Source organism: Sciurus vulgaris, assembly GCF_902686455.1.
Source record: "Sciurus vulgaris genome assembly, chromosome: 16".
In the NCBI taxonomy this organism is placed as follows: domain Eukaryota; kingdom Metazoa; phylum Chordata; class Mammalia; order Rodentia; family Sciuridae; genus Sciurus; species Sciurus vulgaris.
The window spans coordinates 16,254,421-16,276,109 of NC_136477.1; the positions used below are offsets into that span (position 1 = coordinate 16,254,421).

General features: G+C 60.7%; 1 protein-coding gene across 1 annotated transcript; it reads left to right on the forward strand.

Annotated features, from left to right (window-relative positions):
- Window positions 1–1,293: 1,293 nt before the first annotated feature.
- Window positions 1,294–18,656, forward strand: RAB8A (RAB8A, member RAS oncogene family). The gene is made up of 8 exons (XM_079115386.1): window positions 1,294–1,452; window positions 6,100–6,160; window positions 7,955–8,015; window positions 11,375–11,452; window positions 12,720–12,809; window positions 13,698–13,763; window positions 15,050–15,100; window positions 17,436–18,656. Exons 1-8 carry the CDS (start codon window positions 1,329–1,331, stop codon window positions 17,526–17,528), a joined length of 624 nt encoding a protein of 207 aa, XP_078971512.1. The 5' UTR covers window positions 1,294–1,328; the 3' UTR covers window positions 17,529–18,656.
- Window positions 18,657–21,689: the final 3,033 nt, after the last annotated feature.

Below are 21,689 nucleotides of genomic sequence, written 5' to 3' on the forward strand. Positions count from 1 at the left end.
ATTGTGCACAACCACAGAAACGAAAAAATGTACCCCATTTGTGTACAATGAATCAAAGTGAAGTCTGTAAAAAAAAAAAAAAAAAAAAAAAAAAAAAATTAAAAAAGAAGGAGCTGAAGGGGAAGCGAGGAGAGGCTGTGGCCAGCTGTGGTCTATCCTTAGGCATCCAGAGTGACCCACAGCGACTGGGATGGGTCAGAAGCAGGAAGCACCAGGGGCCAAACGTGAAGCATGGCGATCTGAGTTCAAAAACCAACTTCCCACTTCGGAGCCTGGAAGAGTCACTTAACCTCGTTTGGCCTCGGTTTTCTCGCCATAAAACTAGAAAGTAATACCTACCTCGCTGGGCTGGTGTGGGGATTAAGTTTTGGGGTTTTTGGTTTTTTTTTTTTTTAACAAGTTTGCGGAGCACCTTCAGACATAGAACCAGCGCTCCCAAATGCTACCTAGAATTGTCACCGTCCCGACTCCCCCGGCACGTGCGGAGACCTCCAGGCGCGCCTGCGGACCACCGAGGCCCGGGTGAGGCACTGGAGGCCGGGATGGGCCGGGTCGGCCTAACTAGGTCGGAGGGCGGATCCCCGGGAGTCCCAGCGCGCCTCAGGGCGCAGCCCGCGGAGGTCTGAGTGTTTCTAGGTAGGCCCACTGGCCAGCACCACGGTCCCGGAGCACGTCTTAAAGGGCCGCTTTACCATTATAACCAGCGCCCCTTTCTTCTTTCCCTCCGGGTGGGCTGACGCGCAAGCCTGCGGTTGACGGTGCCAGACGCGTCACCCACCCTTCCCGCGCTAGCCTCGACATCCACTGCGGCTGCGCGAGCCTTGGGTAGGTCCCTAGCGCGCCCTCCACGCGCGCGCGCCCTCTACTGGAGACCAACGGTCTTCCCAGTGCGCGTGCGCACATGCACCAGGCCCCGCCCCCGAGCTGCCGGCGCGCGGAGCCGTTGGAGGCGCTCCCCGCTCTCCCCCTCCCACCCGGAGGCGGGGCGGGGCCGCCCAGATTGGGGAGACCGAGGCGGGGACACCGAATGCCATGCCTCCTCTCCGGTTCCCATTTGAAGCCCCCGACTCTTCACCGTTGGCCAATCGCAGCCAGCCCTGTCCCAAGAACTGGCCAATGGGCGGCGCACTCGGGCTGCTTCCGGCTCCAGACCCAGTTCGCCCCTTCCCCAGGTCTCCCCGCGAAGGGCGGGGCTCTGGGGCGGGCGTCGGCCGCGGTGACGCGCGGCGGGCCGGGAGCCAATGGGGGGCGGGTTCGGCGCTGATGGACGGGGCCAGCGGCCAGTGGCGAGGCGCTGTCCGCACTTCCCGTCCGAGAGAGAGTGTAATATGGCGAAGACCTACGATTACCTGTTCAAGCTGCTGCTGATCGGGGACTCGGGGGTGGGGAAGACCTGTGTCCTGTTCCGCTTCTCCGAGGACGCCTTCAACTCCACTTTCATCTCCACCATAGGTAGCGGGGCTGGGGAACGGTCGGGGGCACTGGAGGCCTGGGCCTGGCGCGCCCCGGAGGTGCTGGGGCTGAGGGGCAGTCCCGGCTGGACGGGTCCAGGGTTCTGAAAGGGTCCAGGGGGTCTGATGGGAGAAGAGCAACCCTCTCCACCTCCATTATGGGTTTCCCGAGCCCTGGTGTGGGACCAGTGCCCACTGTGCAGATGGGGACCCAGCGGCTCTGATCCCCAGCCTGTTAGGAAGTTTATGTCCTGAGCTGGGATCATCGCGCCTGTCATCTCGTTCTGTCCTCGAAGCAGCCCTCGAAACGGTTCTTTGGGGGGGCCTTTTACAGAGGTGGAAACTGAGGCATGAGGAGTTGGCATGGAAAATGGACGGTGACCTTACTGAGCCTTTACTATATGCTAGGCTCCTTCTATGCATTTTCACACTCTTCAGTACCCTGTTAGGTACTGTTGTAAGCCCATCTTACAAATGAGAATTTGGAGGCTCAGGGAGGGCTTGGGACTCGCCAAAGGTTATAGTCTGCAGGTGGCAAGAATGAAATTTGAACTCAGGTGTATCAGACCCTGAAACTTGAAGCTTGGCCACCCCAGAATGATGCCACCATGCACCACCACCCCCAGAACAAACATAACTGATCCACCTTGGAGCTAGGACTCCAATCCACAACTCTCCTGCTCTTCACTCCTGGAATATTCAGGAGTTGAACCATTTTTTCTCCCAACCCCCAAGAGTGACCTCCTTCTAGAGGGAATGGTGACCGCAATGGCAAGTGACAGCCACCTCCCCTGGGACCTTTCATCCCCAAGGAGATGCCAGATAAAGGCATCAGTGAGAAACTGAAATCAGCCGCTGCCACAGAAAACCTTGACTTCCCTACCACAGGGCCCAGGATACCAGTTGTCACTTTGCAGAACAGCTTTTCCTGCAGGGCCAGCCCACATTGTGGTTGAACAGAATTGGCTTGATGCATCTCAGTTCTGTCATCCACAGAGGTGGAGCTGACTTTTCTCTTTGCCACAAAAACAGTCATTGCCCACAGTGAAAGGTTTGACCTGGAAGTAACATGGATCAGCGTGACCTGTGAGCTACGTAGTCCTGCTCAGGAAGGGGGAAGTGGTGAAACGGTCACCAAGCCTAGAAGTTTTATCCCAAACTAGACAACCTAGGGGGTGAGCTTTGCTTTACGCCTGTGTAATGTCAACGAGGCCACGTTAGCTCCCAGAATCCCCCCGTGGCGTTCTGACTCCATCCTTGCCCTGCTTAGGACCTGCACTTTGTAAAACAATTACGTGTCGACTGTAGAGGGGATTGGATTGGAAATCATGCTGGACTTCCAGTTGCTGTCTACCTTGGCCAGTGCCCTGGGTGGTGAGGCTCAGAAGTATGCAGTGAATAGAGGGCTGTTACCAACGCCAGCAGCCATGCCGGGAAGCATGGTGACTCCTATAGCATCAAATCTGGAAGCACAGGTGTTTTTGAACCCTCTGCCACGCCCCCATTCCAAGGTCAAACTTTGGGATAACCCTGGAGTCCCTATCAACCAGGAAGTGGTGTTAACTCCTGTCAGACAGTGGCTTCCTCTCATCCCATACCTCAGTTTCCCAACCAGACACTTCCTGCTCAGTGCAAGCACCGGTGAGGTCAGCTCAGGGGTTGTTTTTTGCATGGTTTTTAATTCTTGACCAGAACCCTCTCTAGCACTTCAGGGCTCCAAGATGGCTAGCCTTCTCATTTGCAGATGAAGGTGGAACTTGGTCAAGGTCACCTAGGGACGTGGAGGTAGCACTCGAACCCAAGTTCCCTCCCTCCTATAGTGTTCTCACTACATGTGTAGCCTTCCTATGGGCCTCTGTCTTCTACAAAAGTTTAATTTGCCATGACCTCGGAATTATGGCCTCATAATTCTTAGGCCTCATAAAGTTTATACTTCCTAATTAAATTTGGGGTGTTAATAAAACCCAAGAGGAGCAAAGGCAGAGTGAGGTCATGGGCTCGACAGGAACGGTGCCTCTTGATTTTGTATATCTCTGAGCATCTGTGATAAGAGGTGGGAAATGTTTCAGGATCACAGGATCTGGACAACTTGCCCTGCGATCCAGCTGGATGCCTGAAGGCAGTTGCTGGCACTGAGGGCACCTCTGCGTTTTCTTTATGGCTCTGGGATTGAGTAGCTATTCATTTTCTGCTCTGGTTATGATTTTGCCAGAGCCCATTCACCTCCGCTGCATCGATCATCTGTGGCATGAACTTGGCCCTGTGGCTCCCTGGAGGTGGTTCTCACCAGTGTAACTCAACCCCATCCCTCCTCAGGGGCCCATTCATTGCATCATCGACGGAGGACATTGAGAGTGCTTCCTCGGCCACGCAGCGCCACGCTGACCCTGCTGCTTCCAGTTTCTCATCGGGCTCTATCAGCAGTGCCGGGCATCAGCCTTGGTGCTGCGGCCCTAGAAAGGACTCGGGTGAATCAGAGGGAAGCGCGAGTGTAGTGAGACCCGAGGTTAAGGCGTCCGTAGGACTGAGGACCTCGAGGCTTGCGTGGCACCCTGCCGCGTGCAGTCGGGAGATGACCGCAGGAAGGTGGCCAAGTCCCCACCCTTGGGGCTATGTTCTAGTGGGCGAATTTCAGGTGCAGACTCGTATTCCCCTGGGTCCCCAGGACAACTCCGAAGCTGGCAGGGACCGAATTAATATCCCTATCGTGGGTTCAGAGAGGTCAGGCCAGGTCTAGGTCTTCTCTCGGGACAAAGGCTGGGTCTGGCTGTTTCTCTCCACAAAGACCATTCAGATGGCGTGTTTTACCCAGGAGTCCCCCGAGCAAACAGTGTGACTGTTAGTATGCGCAGGGTCTGCCTCGAGGTTTCAGCCAACTGTGAATTGAGTTTTCTCAAGTTACGTCTGTACTGAACACGCACAAGCTTGTTTTCTTTCAGTCTTCCCCTAACAATAGGATGTGACAACTGTTGACAAACACTGGCATCACGTCTGGTGCTAGAAGTCACCTAGGGACGGCTTAGAGTCTCGGGAATAATGTGTGTAGATTCTGTGCAAACACCACATCCCGAAGAGGGGGCTTGAGCATCCGCAGGGTTTGGTATCTTCAGGGAGTCATGGAACCAGCCCCACTGGGGTAGGAAGGACAGCTGTACGCAGTGCATTGTGATGGTGAAGAGAAAGGGCAGGTGAGGGGAGAGAGATGAGGATGGCGGGACGGCTCCCTTGCGACCACCTGAACACGAACTGATCAAGTGAGGGGGCCCCAGGGCCGTGGAAGGAGACGGCATCCCCGAGAGGGAAGAGCCGGTGGGAAAGCCTGCAGGAGTTTAGGAAAGAGAGGGAGGGGGTCTTGATCAATGGGCGCCACGAGGTGACCAGGTCAGGCAGGACCTTGGAACACGAGGGCAGCTGTTTTCACTTTGTTCCAGGGGAAGGAGGAGGAAAACCTCTGGAAGAGGCACCTGTGGCTTGGTATTTTTTGTTTGTTGTTTTGTGTTGTGCTAGGGATTGAACCCAGGGCCTTGTGCATGCTGGGTAAGGGCTCTGCCACCAAGCTGCATCTCCAGCCCTGGTTTGATATTTTTCAAACGACTTTTTGAAGATATAACTCATATATCACGATTTGCTCACTTGAAATGCATGACTCGGTGGCTTAATACGTTCACAGTTGTGCATCCGTCCCAGCAACCAACTTAGAACATTCTCACTGTGCCAGAAAGAGGCCCTGGGCTCCTTAGCCTCCCTCCCAGTCTCCCTATTCTCCTCCAGTCCCCGCAAGCATGAGTGTGCTCGTCGTCTGTGGATTCGCCTCTCCTGGACATTTCCTATTGATGGAATCATACAGTTGGTGCCCTTCCGTGTTTGGCTCTGTCACTCAGCATCACGTGTTTGAGTTTGGTCCACATTGTAGCCTGTGTTGGTGCGTTGTTCCTTTTTAAAGCTGAGTAATATTCCACCGCATGGTTGGACCACTTCTGACTTGTGGCCGCACTGGAAGGTTTGGAGCAGAGGTTCGCCTTGTGACACAGTCAGAGTTTTGAAGGCTGGAGAGGGCCCGACGGGGATCGCTGGAGAGCCTGAGGTTACCCTGGGCAGCGAGGATTAAAAGCAGTAGGTGGCAGAGGAGGAGAGTGGAGTCAGGAAGGCCTCTCGGGTGACCTCTGAGCAGGCCTTAGGTAGGCAGGCAGGACACAGGCCACCTGCAGAGAAAGAGCAGCAGGTTGAAGGCCGGGGGCATGAGCACGCGGCGCCTCCAGCGTGCAGGGAGGAGGAAGCGTGGGGCTCAGGCACAGAGGGCCTCGGAGGCCAGCTCTGCAAGGCCGCCCTGGGTGGGGAGCCCATGGGTGGCAGGAGGGCACAAGAGCCGAGCGTCGAGCACTGGGCCTTAGTGCTTGCCCACAGCCCTGCCCCTGCCCTCCTTCCCGCTGGGCAGCGCCCAGCAGCCCTCAAAGGCTCCTTCTGGGAGAGGGGAAAGTATTTCCAGATGTTTCCAGACTTGCTGGAAGATGGGAACTCTGCAATCCTTCCAGGCCAGGCAGGTACTCCCTAAGCTGCCGTGGCTGTGACCTGCTCGGGCGGCCGCATCTGCCTCCTGCACAGCTTAGGAAATAGATGACAGTGGTCTGCCCTTGTTTTTTTCTTTCAGGAATTGACTTCAAAATAAGGACTATAGAGCTCGATGGCAAGAGAATTAAACTACAGATATGGTAAGAGTCATTGCTTTGTCGCCCCTCTGCTCAAGCCCTGTGACCACTGCCCCTCTCTCCATATCCAGCCCTGACATACTTTTTTCAAAGGCCTCCGGACTTCCATACCTGCCCAGGGAGCTGGGTTCTACTGGCGTTCCGACCTAGTGTCTGTGTCTGTGCCTACGGGGACAGAACCCCTGTGTCCCAGTCAGCTTAGTGTTCCAGTAGTGGCAAGGCCCGGGTCCAGGCTGCAGAGCAGCTTACTTGGTTGAGCTGGGCGTGGTAAGGTGGCAAGGACCGTAAGTCACCCTGCGGGGAGTTTCCCTGAGCCCATCAGCTCACTCGAGAGTGTAAAGGTCTGCTCCCACTTCCTCTTTGCTCTCCTGGGCCTCCCTTCCAGCATGCAGGCCCAAAACCCTGCTGAGATCAAGCCTTAAACGGTGAGACCTGTCCTCAGACCCAAGGGCGACTTCCCTTGCCACATTAGATGGGGGAAGTTGAGAGCTTCCCGTCCCCATGGCACAGACTCTGGTATGCAGCAGGGAGACCGGGTTCAGGGGCTGGGTGGAGTGCGGCCCCCTGCGTCCACATCACGTGCAGGGAGAAGTCATGTTACCGAGGTCAGCTGGGTGGGGGCGTGAGGTGGCCCGACACTGCCTTCCTCCTCAAGGCTCAGTCCTGAGCAAGCCATTGCCCTGGCTCGGGAGCCTTGAGGGTGTCCTCCGGCCAGGTGACGCTCGTCCCTTAATCTGATTCCAGACCCCAGGCTGGATGAGGTCTCACTCCTTGTCAATCTGCAGAACTTGGTAGCTGGTCAGTCTCTGGCCGCCTTGCAAGCTGCAAGCTGTGAAAGGTCCTCTGCTTCCAACATGGTGGCCCCACTGCAGCCTTGTGCCCAGGTCCAGGTGACACTGCAGAGGCAAACAGAAGTCACGCTTTCCCTTCCTCCTCTCTCTCTTCTGCTCTTAGCGGTCTTGACGGGAGAGTGACTCAAGACTCTTCTGAAAAGGCCAGGCCTTGGCCGAGAGGAGAAGGCTGCTCGCAGCCCTGCATCTCCGGCTTTGGCCTCGGTAGGCCCCCCCAGCACTTCGGGGAAAGCAGGGTGGCTATAGGGCCAGGCACAGCTCGGTGGACGTCCACCCCAGCACCACACAGACACACAGAAGGGAGGGGCTTCCCCAGCACCAAGTGCACACAGGGAGCCCTCCCCAGAGGAACGTGGGCCCAACCACAGAAGATCTGTCCTGGCTCTGCCACTGATGAGTTAGGTGACTTTCAGCCAAACCCTGAATGCCTCCTCGCCAAGAGGGCGCTGGGCGTGGCTGCCTCTTGCCGGTGTCCCCTCCCTGGACCTGGGAACACTCCCATCATGCAGGCAAGGAAGGGCTTCCCCGTCCCCGAGCCAGGTGGGCAAGCTGGCACTGCATCTCCGGGCCCGGCTCCTCCCAGCGGCCACGGTACCACCAGCCTTCTCCTTGCAAGTGGGCCTGGAATTCACAATCGGTAGCGTTCAGTTTTGGCTCTTGTGTGACTCCGAACCCCAGGGAGAATTCCCTGGATGCTGGTACAGAAGAGAGAGAGGACAGGGACTGCCTCATCCCGACTGGGTGACATGCAAGGTCCTCAGCTCCTCAAGCCAGAGCTCCCTTTTCTGTGGTCCCAGGGGGAGCAGAGAGGCAGGTCCCAGAGAGCAGAGGGTGAATCACAGCATGTGCCCCGAGAAAGCAGGCGTCCTTGGGAAACGCTCACTGCTCCCTGTGGGGAACGTCTTGCCTGCTGTCAATAATACGCTGATCCTCCTTCTCCCGTCAGGGACACGGCCGGCCAGGAGCGGTTTCGGACCATCACAACGGCCTACTACAGGGGAGCAATGGTATGGACTTCTCCTTTGTCTTGTCTTGGAGGTCAGATGAACCTGAGTGTAACCACACCAAAGCCCTGTGGTTTGTGGAACCTGCCTCTGGCTCTGTGGGGGTCCCGGTCCTGAGTCAGTTCAGGAGGGGATCGTAGGCCCCATCCCCTCCCTGTGCACATGCTCCACTGGCTTCAGACACAATGCAGGGTTTACATGAAGTGGAACGTCATCCCCTGGGGATGAAGGAAGACCTGGAAGCCGGTTCTTCCAGGTGAGGTCACTGAAATTAGAGCTGGCGTGCCCCAACACTTAGGAGGGTCACATGGCCACCTCAGTCTCTATGGAATCTGCTACCAAAAACTTGAAGATCTTCCAGGAGCTGACTTGTCTGGGGCTAGTAAGTGGCGTTTTGTCTGTTGCCCAGGCCTGCAGCAGGGCGACACTGTGGGAGGACCCATTTATCATCCCTCAGACGTTTCCCAGCACCCTCCCTGGGCCTGGTCCGAGCTAGAAGAGGCGGCAGTGGGAGAGCCAGGGTGCCGGCTGGCCAGGAGGTGGCGTACGAGGCAGGGCACACAGGGCCTGGTGGGAGCAGGGGCAGACCCTCTGGTCCTGGCCTGGGACCCTGGGCTGCCCTCTGAGCTGTTCCCTTACTTGGAAAACAGAACAGAGAAGCGGGGCCTCTCCCCACTGCACAGCCATCCTTCCTCCCAGCACCCCTCTCACCTGTGCCCATCATTTGGGTGCACAGGCCTGTGCTTCCTCCACTAGATGGGCCGCCCCACCAGCACTGTGCCTGCTCAGTGCCTGGGAGCCTACGGGCACAGGAGCAGCCAAGAGCAACTCTGCCTTAGGTGTTGAGAGTGACCCACTCACTCGGAGTCCGCAGCACAACAGACGCAGGCAGCTTGCAACCGTAGTGCTTGTCATTAAAATTCACTTCCTTCCCCTCACCTTGCTGTGCTCTGGTGGAGGGTGGGGGAGTGGGGCCCTCTGGCCACTGGGTCCCAGGGGCCTTCTGCCCCCTGGAAAGAGCTGTGTGGGCTCAGGTAGGTCCTTTTTCTCTCTGGGATAAATAGCCACCCCGCCTGGTCCCCTGAGCCCCCTCTGCTTCAGACAGTGGCACCATATGTTAACTTGCATTATCCCCCTGCATCTTGGCCAGGAACCCCTGAGTGGGTGCCATCATGACCCCTGTTTTATTTTTTTATTTTTTGCGGTGCTGGGGATTGAACCCAGGGCCTTGGGCTTGCAAGGCAAGCACTCTACCAACTGAGCTATCGCCTCAGCCCCATGACCCCTGTTTTATAACCAGGAACCTGAGGCTGCTCAGCTTTGGGCCCCGCTTCAGTTCACCCGGGCAGTTGGGGTAAGTGGCTGCTGGTCTGCAGCGCCCACGTCCTCAGCCAGCACCAAGATAATGGTGGCCCTCAGTCCCAGCCTGGGCTCACCTGTTCACCTGTACAGAAGTCACTAGCCACATGTGGGCATTTGCACTTAAATCCAGCCCCACTGTCAAACCCAGTGCCCTGGAGCCCTGTGTGGCTGGTGACAGCAGAGAAAGCTACCACCCTACAGCTCCATCGTCTTTGCTGTCAGTGTGGCCCTAGAGACCCCAGGTTTGAAGTCCCCTTGTAAAAAGAAACCCCAGGTCTGGTGTCCCCTTGTAAGCTGGGGGTGGTGTTCGCAAGGTGGGAATCAGAAGATACTCACTTGGAGCCTGAAGGGTCTCCAGGAGGCCCTGGACAGGGTGACAGCCCAGTGTCGTACAGGTACTTTGCTGTCCGCTACGTCCCTGATTCCCAGATGCTCCCTCCCTCCCCACGATGGGTAAAAATTCAGGAATGTAGAATCTTGAACATGTGGTGCCTGCTTCCTGGCGGTGGCAGGAATCTTGGGCCATCAGTGGAGGCCATCCCTGGATAAAGCAGAACGGGCTTCGTGCTTCTCAGGAGTGTTGCCCCTGACAGGCAGAGGGTGTGCGCACTGTCTTCTGCTCAGGCTGGCCTGGGCTGGGGCGTGACGAGCATCATGGCCACCCTCCCCCAGCCTGCCTGCGGCAGTCTGTCAGGTGTCCCCTGGAGATCCAGAAGGAGGGTCCCAGATGGCACTTTGAGGAGCTATGGCCTTCGCTGTGTGTTGGGTCGGCAGATGGCGGGACCCCCATGTAGCTGCACCCCAGCCCTGCCCACCGCTGCCTGCTTCCTGCTGCCTGGCTTGTTCTTTCTCTACAAACTTGGGTGGCCTCAGAAATGTCCTGGCCAGCACCAGAGGCCATCAGTGCCCCCTGAGGTGCCCCAGACACAGGGCTCCACCCTGGAGGAGGTAGCTGGGAGGAATGGGGTGAGCCAGGCCTGGGCATGAGCTGGCCATTTGCCCCAGAGCCCAGGTGCTCGGTCCCATAGGGGACTGGGCTGGCCCTGCAGGCTGGCGCGCTACAGAGGCTGCCCAGGGCCCGTTACTTCTAAGAGGCCCCAGCAGGGCCTCTCACGGGCCCGTGTCATCACCTCATTCAGAGTTAACCCCACCTGGGCCGGAAGCATGAAGGTGTCGTGTCTTTGTGCCTCCATTGCCCCTCGCAGCAGGGGGGGACTCTTGCCCTCTCCACAGCAGTGGCGGGCCGCTCCGCGCTCTCAGGACTCAGGGCCTCTCCCAGGAGTCTCCGCGCCGGGTAGGGAGCAGAAGAGCCTGTGTTCGATGCTGGCTCCTGCTCTGGGTTCACAGAGGGCACCTGGGTGTCAGGGTCAGGCTTCCCAGGGGTGGACCCAGTGTGCGGTCACTCTCTCGGGTGACTGGACAGGCTAAGCACAGTCTCCTTGGGTTTCCTGTTGCAGAAGGGACGCGGTCCGGGCACCTGTATTGAGACCACTGCCATGCCATTGCAGCTGGCCCCAGAGGGGGCACCAGCCGAGCCTGGGAGGTGATCTGGGAGGGTGACCAGGGTTGAGGAGGAGGCCAGTGGCAGCAGGTCGACCTGAGGGGAGCAGGGTGGGCAGCAGGACCCTTGGAGCAGAGGACACAGGCTGGGGGCAGTGGCCCTCAGGGGCTGTTGGGCACATGGCCAGGCCTGGCCTGCTGAAGGGAGCCAGCAAGCCTTGTAAGCAGGTGTGAGGGCTTGGCCTTGGGGCAGAGTTCACCTTGGTGGCCAGGGGTGGTCTGGGAGAACAGGGCTGCTGGTGCTGGAGACCCAGGGAAGGAAGGGCCACGGGGATGGCGAGAGGAGCTGGCTTCTAGTGGGCTGGGCCGAGGGCCCCTGCCCTCTGTGCTGGCGGGGCCTGTCCCCACCACAGAGGCACACGTGGCCCCCACCCCGCGGGGCTTTCTGCATGGCGGGCCCGCAGCTCGTCAGGAGCCCGTGTCCCGTCTCCCCTGCCCAGGGCATCATGCTGGTCTACGACATCACCAACGAGAAGTCCTTCGACAACATCCGGAACTGGATTCGCAACATCGAGGAGGTGAGCCTGCCCCGCCCAGCGTTGCTGGGCCTGCCGGTGGGAGCCGAGGCCCAGGGGCAGCTAGAAGCCACTCTCCCAGAGCCCCGTAGGGAGGGCACGCTGGGAGCCTGGGGGACCCCAGAGACCACGCAGCAGCCCGAGAGCCCAGCTGGCCAGTCGGGTTGACCAGCATCACAGTCGTGAGTCGAGCTGTCGGCTCCCGGGCGCCATCAGAGGGAAGGCTCAGGACCGGTGTGACCCTTGTGTTCACAGGGTGTGGCGGGTGGCGTGTCATTGCCCTTTGAGCTACAGCAGAGCAGGGTGTGAGCGGGGACCCTGAACCATGAGGGACCAGGAGGAGGCCAGCCCCACCTCGCCTCCCAGGCCAGCCTGTCCTCTTCCTATCCTCAGCATGCTGCCTCGCCTCAGCTCCCTGAGCGGCCGTGCCTGTGGCCCTGGTGACTAACCAGGTGGGGCTTTGGGCCGAGACCAGAGCCAAAGAACCTTGCCGTCCACAGAGCCTCAGCAGAGGACGTGCCGCCGTCCCCCCAGGGCTCCCGGGGCCCTGCTCTGTCGTTCATGGGCAGTGCGCCCTTCTGGGCTTCCGACCACCCCAAGGGGCCCTCGTCTGCATGCGCCAGGCCGCACGCCGCCGGGAAGCCGTCTGGGCAGTAGAGGCGGCCCACGCCGGCGTGGTGCTGTCTGTTCTGGCCGTGGACATTCGGGCTCTTCTGGTGAACAGGAAGTTAGGGCAGGGCAGCACAATGGCCACGCTCAGAATTGAGGCGAACGAGCAAGGTCTTTTCTGGGGTCCCCATCCTTCAGGGAGCACAGTCCCCGCCTCCAGGCCGAGGGAGGGTTGGTGAAGGAGCCGTTCAGGAGTGAGGCACCCAGGGCAGGTGACGGTGGGGAGCGTCAGTTACCTCAGGCATGGCCCGTTTCCAGAGCCCGGAGAAGGAGTTGAGAGGTCAGATCACCAGATGTCCCTGGGCCGCAGCTGGGGCCTCCCTCAGAGGAGCAGGAGAGAAGGGCGGGCTCAGCTCCCGGGCCCCGGAGTCTGGTCGATGCGACCCAAAGAGAAGCTGTTCCAGCAGCCAGGAGGGGTTTCAGGAGGGGCACACGAGGGTAGCTCAGGCCCTGGGATCCGTCAGAAGCGCCACCCTGGCACTGGCTGGGCAGCATGAGGCCTGCTGCTCAGACTCTCTGAGCCTCAGCTTGTCATCTGGACCAGAATGCGCCTGTGGGCCTGACCCTGGTACTGAGTCTGACCTGCGTGCCCCTCCCACAGCACGCCTCTGCAGACGTGGAGAAGATGATACTCGGGAACAAGTGCGACGTGAACGACAAGAGACAGGTGTCCAAGGAGCGGGGAGAGAAGGTGCGCTGGCCACCTGGGCACGGGAGCCGAGGGTCCTCCCGGCCCAGAGGTCACCCCAGGGACCCTGAGTACTCACCAGTATCAAGTCGGGGCTTTGGGGGCTGTAGCCCAGGGCCTTGTGCGTGCCGGGCAAGGGCTCTGCCCCTGATCGCACGCCAGCTCTTCACTTTCTGCAAGGGGGGTGGGGGGGGGCGACTAGGGACTGAATCTAGGGCTGCTCTACCACTGAGCTATACCCACAGCTTTTTAAAATTCAAAATTTTTTTAAGACTTTCATTTTGAGACAGGGTCTCACTAAGTTGCTGAGGCTGGCCTCAAACTTGGTAATTCTCCTGCCTCAGCCTCCTGAGTTGCTGGGATTACAGGCATGCACCACCATGCCTGGCTGTCCCCTTCACAGTTTTTATGAGCATAAGGCGACACGCCATCCTGGTTTGCTGAGGGGCTCCATCGTGAGCTGGTTGTCCCCGCAGGGCACACTCCACGGGCAGGGCAGCAGGGGGAGCACACCCAGCCAGGCTTCATGCTGGAGGTTGAGCCGTGAGGCTCAGCACGCTCCTGTCCAGGCCTCACAGCCTGTCAGCTGCCAAGGCCACAAGAGCGGAGGGGAGGGCTGTGGTTTGGCTTAGGCCCCCGTTCGCCCTCCCCATCTCGGCTGCCTCTCATGCGCCTCTGAGGGGCACTCTCGACCAGCTCCCCACCAGAGAATTGGGGGGGCTGCCCCCTCAGCCTCCTCAGTCCACCAGCGCAGAGATGGGGCCTACAGCCCTGGGCCCCCTCACCACGGCCCACTCAGTGCTGGCCATCACCCGCGGCTCCCGCCTCTTCTGCTTCCTGCGAGGCACGTCCCGGGTCTGGCTGATGTGGGCACATCTGTCCCCTTCACAGCTGGCCCTTGACTATGGAATCAAGTTCATGGAGACCAGCGCCAAGGCCAACATCAACGTGGAGAACGTGAGTCTGGGCCCCGCTGGGAGAGCCGGGCCTGCGGGATCGGCCCCTTCAGGCTGGGGGCGGGTTGGCACCCTGCAGGGATGAGCCGCCTGAGGGACCAGCCTCGGGCACTTCCTGGGCAGCTCCCCTCAGTGCGCCGGGGCCAGCAGCCCATGGGAACCATGCCGCCCTGCTGTGAGCAGCACTGGCCCCACTGGGCAGCCAGCACATGTCCTCCCACTGGCTCTTTAGCACCCCCGCGGAGAGGCTCAGAGTCCCAGCTGGCTGGACACCAGGTCCAGCTGCAGGATCGTGCTCTTGGCCATGTCCCTCACCCAGAGGCCTGGCCGGAGCCGGACAGAGAAGAGAGCCCTGACTGAGCCTCGCCAATCACCCTCTCCCAACCCTAGTGACAGTGCCCAGAGGGACCAGAGGGATGGTCCATGTCACTGCCCCAGACTCCCTGCAGTGAGGACAAAGGCCAGGCTCCTCCCTCCCTGGCCCTGGCCCACTCTGCACACTGGGCCACCTGGCCATTCCCTCTCAGCCGTTGGTACCTTCTTGTCCTTGTGCCCCATTTCCTTCTTCTCTCAACCCACTGGGCCTGGTCCACACAGCCCCCTCAGGGAAACCTCCCCGTTTCTTGGGGTTCCACACCCCACACCCAGGCCACCTACATAGCAGATCTGACCACAAACCCCTCGCGGGCAGCACCGAGTTCAGCTCATGTCCGTGGAGCCCCTCCCCAGGCAGGGAGTGTGCAGAGTGGGCTTTGCGCTGTTTGTCAGAGAGCAGATGAGGGCTGGGAGGACGGAGGTCACGACGCAGTGGCCGGCTAGGCACAGCCATGCTGAGGAGAGGAGTGCTCCCCTTCCCGTGCCAGACAGGGACTCAGGAGGAAGCTGTGGCCCAGGAGCTGCTGGGCTCCTCCCTGCCCCCGCCACCATCAGAAGCGGGATCAGAGTGGACAGAGGACTGTCAGGGAGAGGGCTGGGTACTCTGGACTGTTGTGGACCAGCGCCTTAGAACAAGCCCAGTGCCCCTCTGGGTCCCAGTGTCCTCTCTGGCCTTGAGTGCTGCCCCGTCTCACAGGGTGGTTGGCTAGGGGAGGTGGCCCGGGCACAAGTCCTCTGTCTACAGTAAAAGTCGACGTGACGTTGGATGGTCCAGGTGGGTGGCAGAGCTGGGGCCAAGAGGGAAACCCACACATAGAATGGGGCTTGCTTCCTGTCACACCCACTCAGGTAAGCGCCTGGGGACTTCGGACCTGCTGGGCGAGGGGCACTGACAGCTCGCTCTTTCCACAGGCATTTTTCACTCTCGCCAGAGATATCAAAGCAAAAATGGACAAAAAATTGGTGAGTATGTGGCCTTCCTGGATCCCTGCACGCGTCTCTGCTGTATCCGGCCATCCTTGGCCACAGTGGCATGTGGCTTCCCGGGCCAGTTCCTGCTTTTTAAGGCCCAACCAGACCCAGCAGGCCATTGCTGAAAAAGAAGGAAGAGTTTGCGAGTGTGGTGGGGACACGGTGCCGGGCTTTGCCCACTGAGCCCCGGGCTAGCAGGGTCACGTAGTTCTTTGCATCTCTCCCGGAGAAGGTGTCCCAGCCTGTTTTCTGCTGCCGTGGCAAAATGCTTGAGACGAGACTCGTAAAGGTGAAGCGTATTTAGCTCAGGGTTCTGGAGGTTGGGAAGTCCGAGAGCGTGGTGCTGGCTTGGTGGCACCTCCTTCCTGGATCATAACGTGGCAGAGCGTGTGCACGATGTGGTGACAGAGCAAGCCCGCTCAGCGCTTTCTTCCTCTTCTTGGGGCCCCGCATGACCTTGTCCATCTGCACCACCTCCCAGGCCCTAGTTCCAAATCCATTGACCCATGACCTTGGGGACTGACCTCCAACACATGGATGCTGGGGGCATACCCAGAGTGGCAGAAGGGCAGGTGACGTCACATTCATGAGAAGAGTGCCCCCAGCCCCGGGCAGGCCCAGGCAGGAGTCTACACGACGCCCTCAGTGCTGCCCGGCAGCCACTGGCTGGCCTTCTTGGCAAACGTGGCAGGTGAAACCCCAGCCCAGGTTCTGCAGGTTGTGACAGCTCTGTGACCTTCAGTGGCGTCAGGTCCTCTGGGGGGCCCCGCCATCCAGCCGGTGTGTCTCTGGCGTCTTTGTATACCGCAACTTCGGGTCCACAGCACTGGGCATGGGCGGGGCTGTCCCCAAGGGACAGGGGCCTTGGTTCCAGCACCACCTCTCTTGACTGAGCCACATCTGCTGCCTGACCAGCATGTAGAGGTCTGGCCACACGTGGGCGCACGTGGAACGTCCGGGCCCGCACCCCCCCTCCCCATTCTATTCTTCAGCACAAGGGTCCAAGTTCACGTCTTCCCTGCCCCTCACCCCTTTTGCCCACCGAGCCTGGTGCTGCAGATACCCGTTCCTAGCCGGTGGCGTGTGGAGCACGGGCCACGGGCCTGGCCCTGGCCGTGCCTTTTTCTCAACCAGGTCGGGAGCTGAGTCCCGACCCTCCTGCTGCGTGGGGTGTTGGGAGATGCGGCCACGCCCTGCCTCTGCCTTTCCATTTGTCTTTGGTGGCCCTGATGGCATCTCCACACCATAACGGGAAGTGACCCCGCCCTGGCCCCTGCTGTGCAGGCCCCCTGGGCCTGCTGTGTCCTTGGCCGCCCACCCAGCTGCCTCTGCTCCCCTGCTCCAGCCACGGTGCCCATGGTCTCCGCGTGCACTTGCACTGTCCCCTCTCACTGCTGCAACGGGGTCCCCGCACACAGCGTCCTGGGTGTGCCAAGCAGGCAGGGCATCTGCGGAGCCCTTATCCACTGCCCCCGCCCAGGCCCGCCTGGCCCGGGACATCAGACGTCATGAGTGCCTCCTGCTCCGCCCCGGAGCCTCACTCTGGCGTCTGCCCGAGGGTCAGTCTCTCCCTCCCAGCAGCGTGAGCTCCCCCGCGGGCCCCCTGCGAGGAGAGACACCCAGAGGTCCCTGGCGAGGAGACACGGGTTCGCCTGAGAGCTGGACCAGGAGGAGCTGCCCAGGGGAGGGTGGGGTGGGAGAAAACAGGACCAATGAGTTCCTGGGGCTGCTGGCCAGGGCGCGGGGGCTCTGGATGCCAGGAGACAGCCGTGGGGCCCTCTGGGAGGGCGCTGGCGTGTCCTCGATAGAGGCTGAGGAGGTTGCGTCCAGGTTTACGCCCTGGCAGCCGGTAGAAGGCCGGTGAGTGGAGAAGGGGGCGGCGAGCCTTGGCACAGGGTCGGGCACCTCAGACTAGGCCTCCAGATCCCAGGGGCCGGCCTCTGCCCTTCCACGGTGCTCAGCGTGGCGGGCGGGGAGAGGGAGAGGGAAGGAGGAGAGGCAGGGCAGGAGGAAGGTGGAGGCAGGCGGTGGCGAGGCGGGGCTGCTGGGTGGCAGGAGGTGTTTAGAGAGGAGGCGACAAAGGAGAGGGGACTGTGGAAGGCAGCCTGCCTCCTCTAGGGAGAACGCGCTGGAGGCCGGGAGGGGTGAGTGACGGTCAGGGGCTGGCGGAGTGGCACGGTGGGAGGGGAGGGGGGCAGTGGTTGGAAGCAGGTGGGTAAGGAACGGTGGGGGTCTGTGGACGATGGCGGCCGGCGAGTGAGGGGCTGGCTGGCGGGTCGGGCAGGCCAGGTGCTCAGCAGTAACTGGAGACCCCTTGTGACCTCAGGAAGGCAACAGCCCCCAGGGAAGCCACCAAGGCGTCAAGATCACCCCCGACCAGCAGAAGCGGAGCAGCTTCTTCCGATGCGTGCTTCTGTGAGGAGCACCGCCTGCCTGGGCCAAGCTCCGCCCAGCTGACTGTGCCTGTCCTGGGGCCGCGCTCAGCGGGCCTCCCGCCTCCACACCTCGCCCGCGCCGAGGCCACCGGCCGCGGCCACCAGAACATAATTGAGAAATTGTTTATTTTAGTAACTGTCTGATCTTTTTCAACTTTGGAGATGGAAGAAGAATTTGCTATTTTCCTGCAACGTCCACCAGAAAGGCCCACGCGTCCAGCACACAGAGGCGGGTCCCAACAGCCATTGGCAGCAGCCACATGGCACACCTCCTTTCCGGGCCTTGGACACCTCGTCTCATGCAGCACAATTAAAGCCACCAGAGAGCCCGGCCGGCCGGTGGTGGTGCCAGGCGCGCCCAGCCATACACCTGAGCAAGCGACCGATGGCCAGGGCCAGGAGCGTTCGCCCAACAGCCCTGCTGCGCAGTTGGCCTCCTCTTGGTTTTGGACAAGTGACAAAACCCATGTTCCCTCCCGCCTTCTTTCACTGTTAAACCAAAGGGAAGCACAAATCAAGGAAATCGCACGTGCAGCATTGAGAGAGGGCGGGCGGCTCTGTCCACGGCCAGGTGACGGCCAGGCAAGGAGGGCTGCTGTGCCCGTGCAGGCAACCCTGCACCAGCCCCTGAGGGCCCATGGCACCGGGCGCCCTCCTCAGCGGTACCAAAACGTCGCGCCCCCTCCTCTCGCCATCTCCAAGTCGGACGTTCTTTCTAGCTGAGATTTTTATTTTTCCAGAATTGTAGTGCCATGAAGTGATTCCGTCTTTGATTTCCAGTGGCAGACCCGGGCGACGGGACGCGCGTGCAGCACCCCCACCAGAGGTGGCCAGGGGCCAGCAGCGCCGTCCACGTGGCACCCCCGGCATGGCCGGGGCACAGGCATTCCAGGGACAGGCCGGCCCCGCGGCAGCCTGGGTCGGCTTTTTACTGTCATTATTCGGTTCTGTCTGGATAGCTTTGTCCTCCCGGAGAGACTGGGACTTGGGACCAGACACAGGCGGAGGAGCGCCCAGCCTTCTCCTCACTTCCCACCCCACCCCGCTGCTGTCAGTCCACGTCATTGGCATTATACTTCCTCCTTTTTTGAATTAAAACCAACATACCAGCAGTCGCCTTCTCCCCCGGGATCGCGAGCGTGCTGTTTACGTCCATGGCTGCCCCTAAGCCAAGCGAACCCATTAAAGCTATTCTCAAGGTATGGGGTTTGCAGGTCCACATTCTGCCCAGAGGCCAGTTGTCCCTGCGGGGCCCTTGTCTGCCCCGCCCCGCCAGCTCCCAGGGCACATTCTCATGCCTTCTCCAAGGCTGTGGCTTCTGTTAAGTCTCCCTCCACCCTTGGGTCACCGTGGGGCGTCCCTGTGGAAGGCGCCTCGCCCAGCCTTAGTGTGGGTTTGGGCTGGGTGGGCCCGGGGCCTGCGCACGCCCCCACCACCGACCACCCCACCTGGAATCCTGGCCTGGCTCGCCCCGCCTTTGGGTCGGTTTTCAGTTCTTTGCAAACAAAGATAAGAGCCTGGGCCGGGAGGGGCGTGGTGGCAGAGCGCACCATGCCGAGGGTGCCAGCCCCGCGTGCACCCCACACGCCAGAAAACCAGCCTTCAGACGCCTCGGAGCTGGGCGCAGTGCACGTGCGGGGCCTGTGGCCTGCGCCCCTCGGGAGGCTGCGGCCGGAGACCACCACAGCCCGAGTTCAAGGCCGGCCGGGAGACAGCAAGACACCAACTCAGAACGACTTGGAAGAAAAAAGTTTTAAACAGCCCAGCTGGGGGTACCCAAGGGGGTCTCTCGGGTCAGTTACAGCTGTCGGACCTCCAGGGAGGTGACACTATTATCACAGGACCCCGCACCCCGGGCCTCTAGCCTCAGGCCTGGCCCTGACTTCCCCAGAAATATGGCGCCGTCCCTGGCCACGGCGCTACTGAGCACACACCGCGCCCTCTCCCGTCCGGCACAGCCAGCGCTGCTCCCTGCCTGCTACTAAGATTCTCTTGTCCTGGTCCCTGGTGATGTGGCCGGTCCATACTCGGTCCAGACCCACCCCCACCTGAGCCCCCTCCTCCCTGGGCCTGCTCGCTGGGCCTGTTCACTCAGCCACCCTTGGCTCCCACCTCCCCTGGCGGCTCCTTCCAGGACCCTTTGCTCTAAACCAGCTCTGGCCAGGGTCCCAGGACTCGGCACAGCGGCGCGGTATCAGTCTGTGTCCGTGGCTGCAGTGAAACACCCAAGACCGCCTGCCTTACTGAGCAGAAGGGCTGCTTGCAGCTCTCCGCGGGAGAGGCCGAAAGCCCGCTGTCAGCAGCCCATTGGCTCAGCGCCCTGCAGATGGCTTCACGCAGGATCGTGTGCCCGGGGAAGACGTCTCGTCTCAGGGCAGGAAGCCAGAGAGCACCCACAGTCCCTCTGGAGGGCCCGTCCCCATTGACCCTCAGCTGATCCCACTGGGCCCTCCTCCACACGGCCCCGCAGGGGGGACGAGGTTCCCACACACGAGCCCTTGGGGACAGATCAGCTAGACCATAGCAAGCCTCGCGGCAGAGGCAGATCCGGGAGGCAAAAATCAGCACAAGGGAAAGGGATAGTGCAGGGGAAGCAGGCCGAAGCTTCCAGAATCCCCGCCACGGGTCACACATCCCTGCGTCATTGAGATGAAACACCACGCGCCTGTTGCAGAAGCGAGGGAGACAGTGCCCGAGCTTCGCTAGGCTGCTCCTGTGGGCACCCTCTGCCTCTCATTTAAAACCATCCCCATGGGGCTGGGGATATGGCTCAGTTGGTAGAGTGCTTGTCTTGCCAGCACAAGGCCCTGGGTTCAAATCCCCAGCACCGCAAAAAAAAAATCCCCAACTGCACCTGGCGTTCAGGGCCACCCATGCCCCTCTCAGGGGCTGCTCTAGGCTCCCTCTTTCCTCGCCTCCTGGTCCCATGGTAGTGGCTGCCCCAGGGCCTTTGCACTTGCCTCGCTCTAGTTCTGTGGTCCCTCGAAATCTGCGCAGCCCACTGGTCTGACTTGGCTCTCTCGTCCCAGCTCCTCCTTTTATCATATTTATAAGAAGTTACTTGCTTTTCTACTCGTCTGTCCCCCTTCAGCATATAAGGTCCACAAAATGGAGGCCCTCAACTTATTCACGTGTGGTCTGCACCCATTAAAGTAATGCAGGAGGCGCGCGAGGCCTCCAGGGGTGAGCAGAGAGGAGCCCCCAGCAGCTCCAGCAGCCCCTCAGGTGCCGCCACCCCACAGCCCAGTCAGCTCCTGTCCCCAGCCGCGCCCTCACCGCGTGCCCCACCCCCACCAGGGAGAAGGCAGGGCAACCTCAGAAGGCGGCCTGGCCGCGCACTCCCGCCTGGCCAGGCAAGGGGTCTGCACGGCGGTCCTGGCATAGCCATCGGCATCCCTCGGGTCCCCTCCCAAGCCCCCAAGCGCTCCGTTAGGGGTGCCGAGACGCAGCCACCTGATGCCTTTCCTTCCAGCCTCGCCCAGCTGCAGAACTCTGGAGGAAGACTGGCGGCTGCCAGTGCCCGGCCGGCGCTGGCTGGGCGCCCAGGCCAAGCCGGCTTCCTGCTGGGCCCTCCAGAGGCTGCGGGGAACCACGTGGCCGGGGCTCAGACCCCAGCACAGCCCAGGCCCAGGCACCCCGTGCGCGCCCGGCCCTCACCCGTGCAGCCTCGCACCCTCCTCTCTGAAATGGGGGTGACCATAGATCCCACCTCAGGATGGCTGTGGACAGCCAGTGAGGTGGCGGGTCCCAGGCCGGGGACAGGTGCCCGTGAGCACCAGGCTCGTGAGCTGTGTCCTCACCGCCATCGCCACCACCTCCTGTACCCCAGGAAGAACCGCTTCTCTTTCCACACCTAACAGGAGCAGCCGTGAAAACGACTCAGGTCGGGCTCTCGTTAATGTCCCGGGCCTGACCATGTGGCATCAGTGGAGGCTCCCAGGGCTGTGGGCTTGCTTCCCCAGCACCAGGGCTCACTCGGGCTCTCCTGCTCCGCCACCTTCCTGGCCTTTTTTTTTTTTTTTTTTTTTTTTTTGAGACAGGTGACTAAGTTGCCCAGGCTGGCCTCAAACTTGCTGGCCTCAAACTTGCCGTCCTCCTGCCTCAGCCTCCCAAGTAGCTGGAATCACAGGTGCGCACCACCCAGC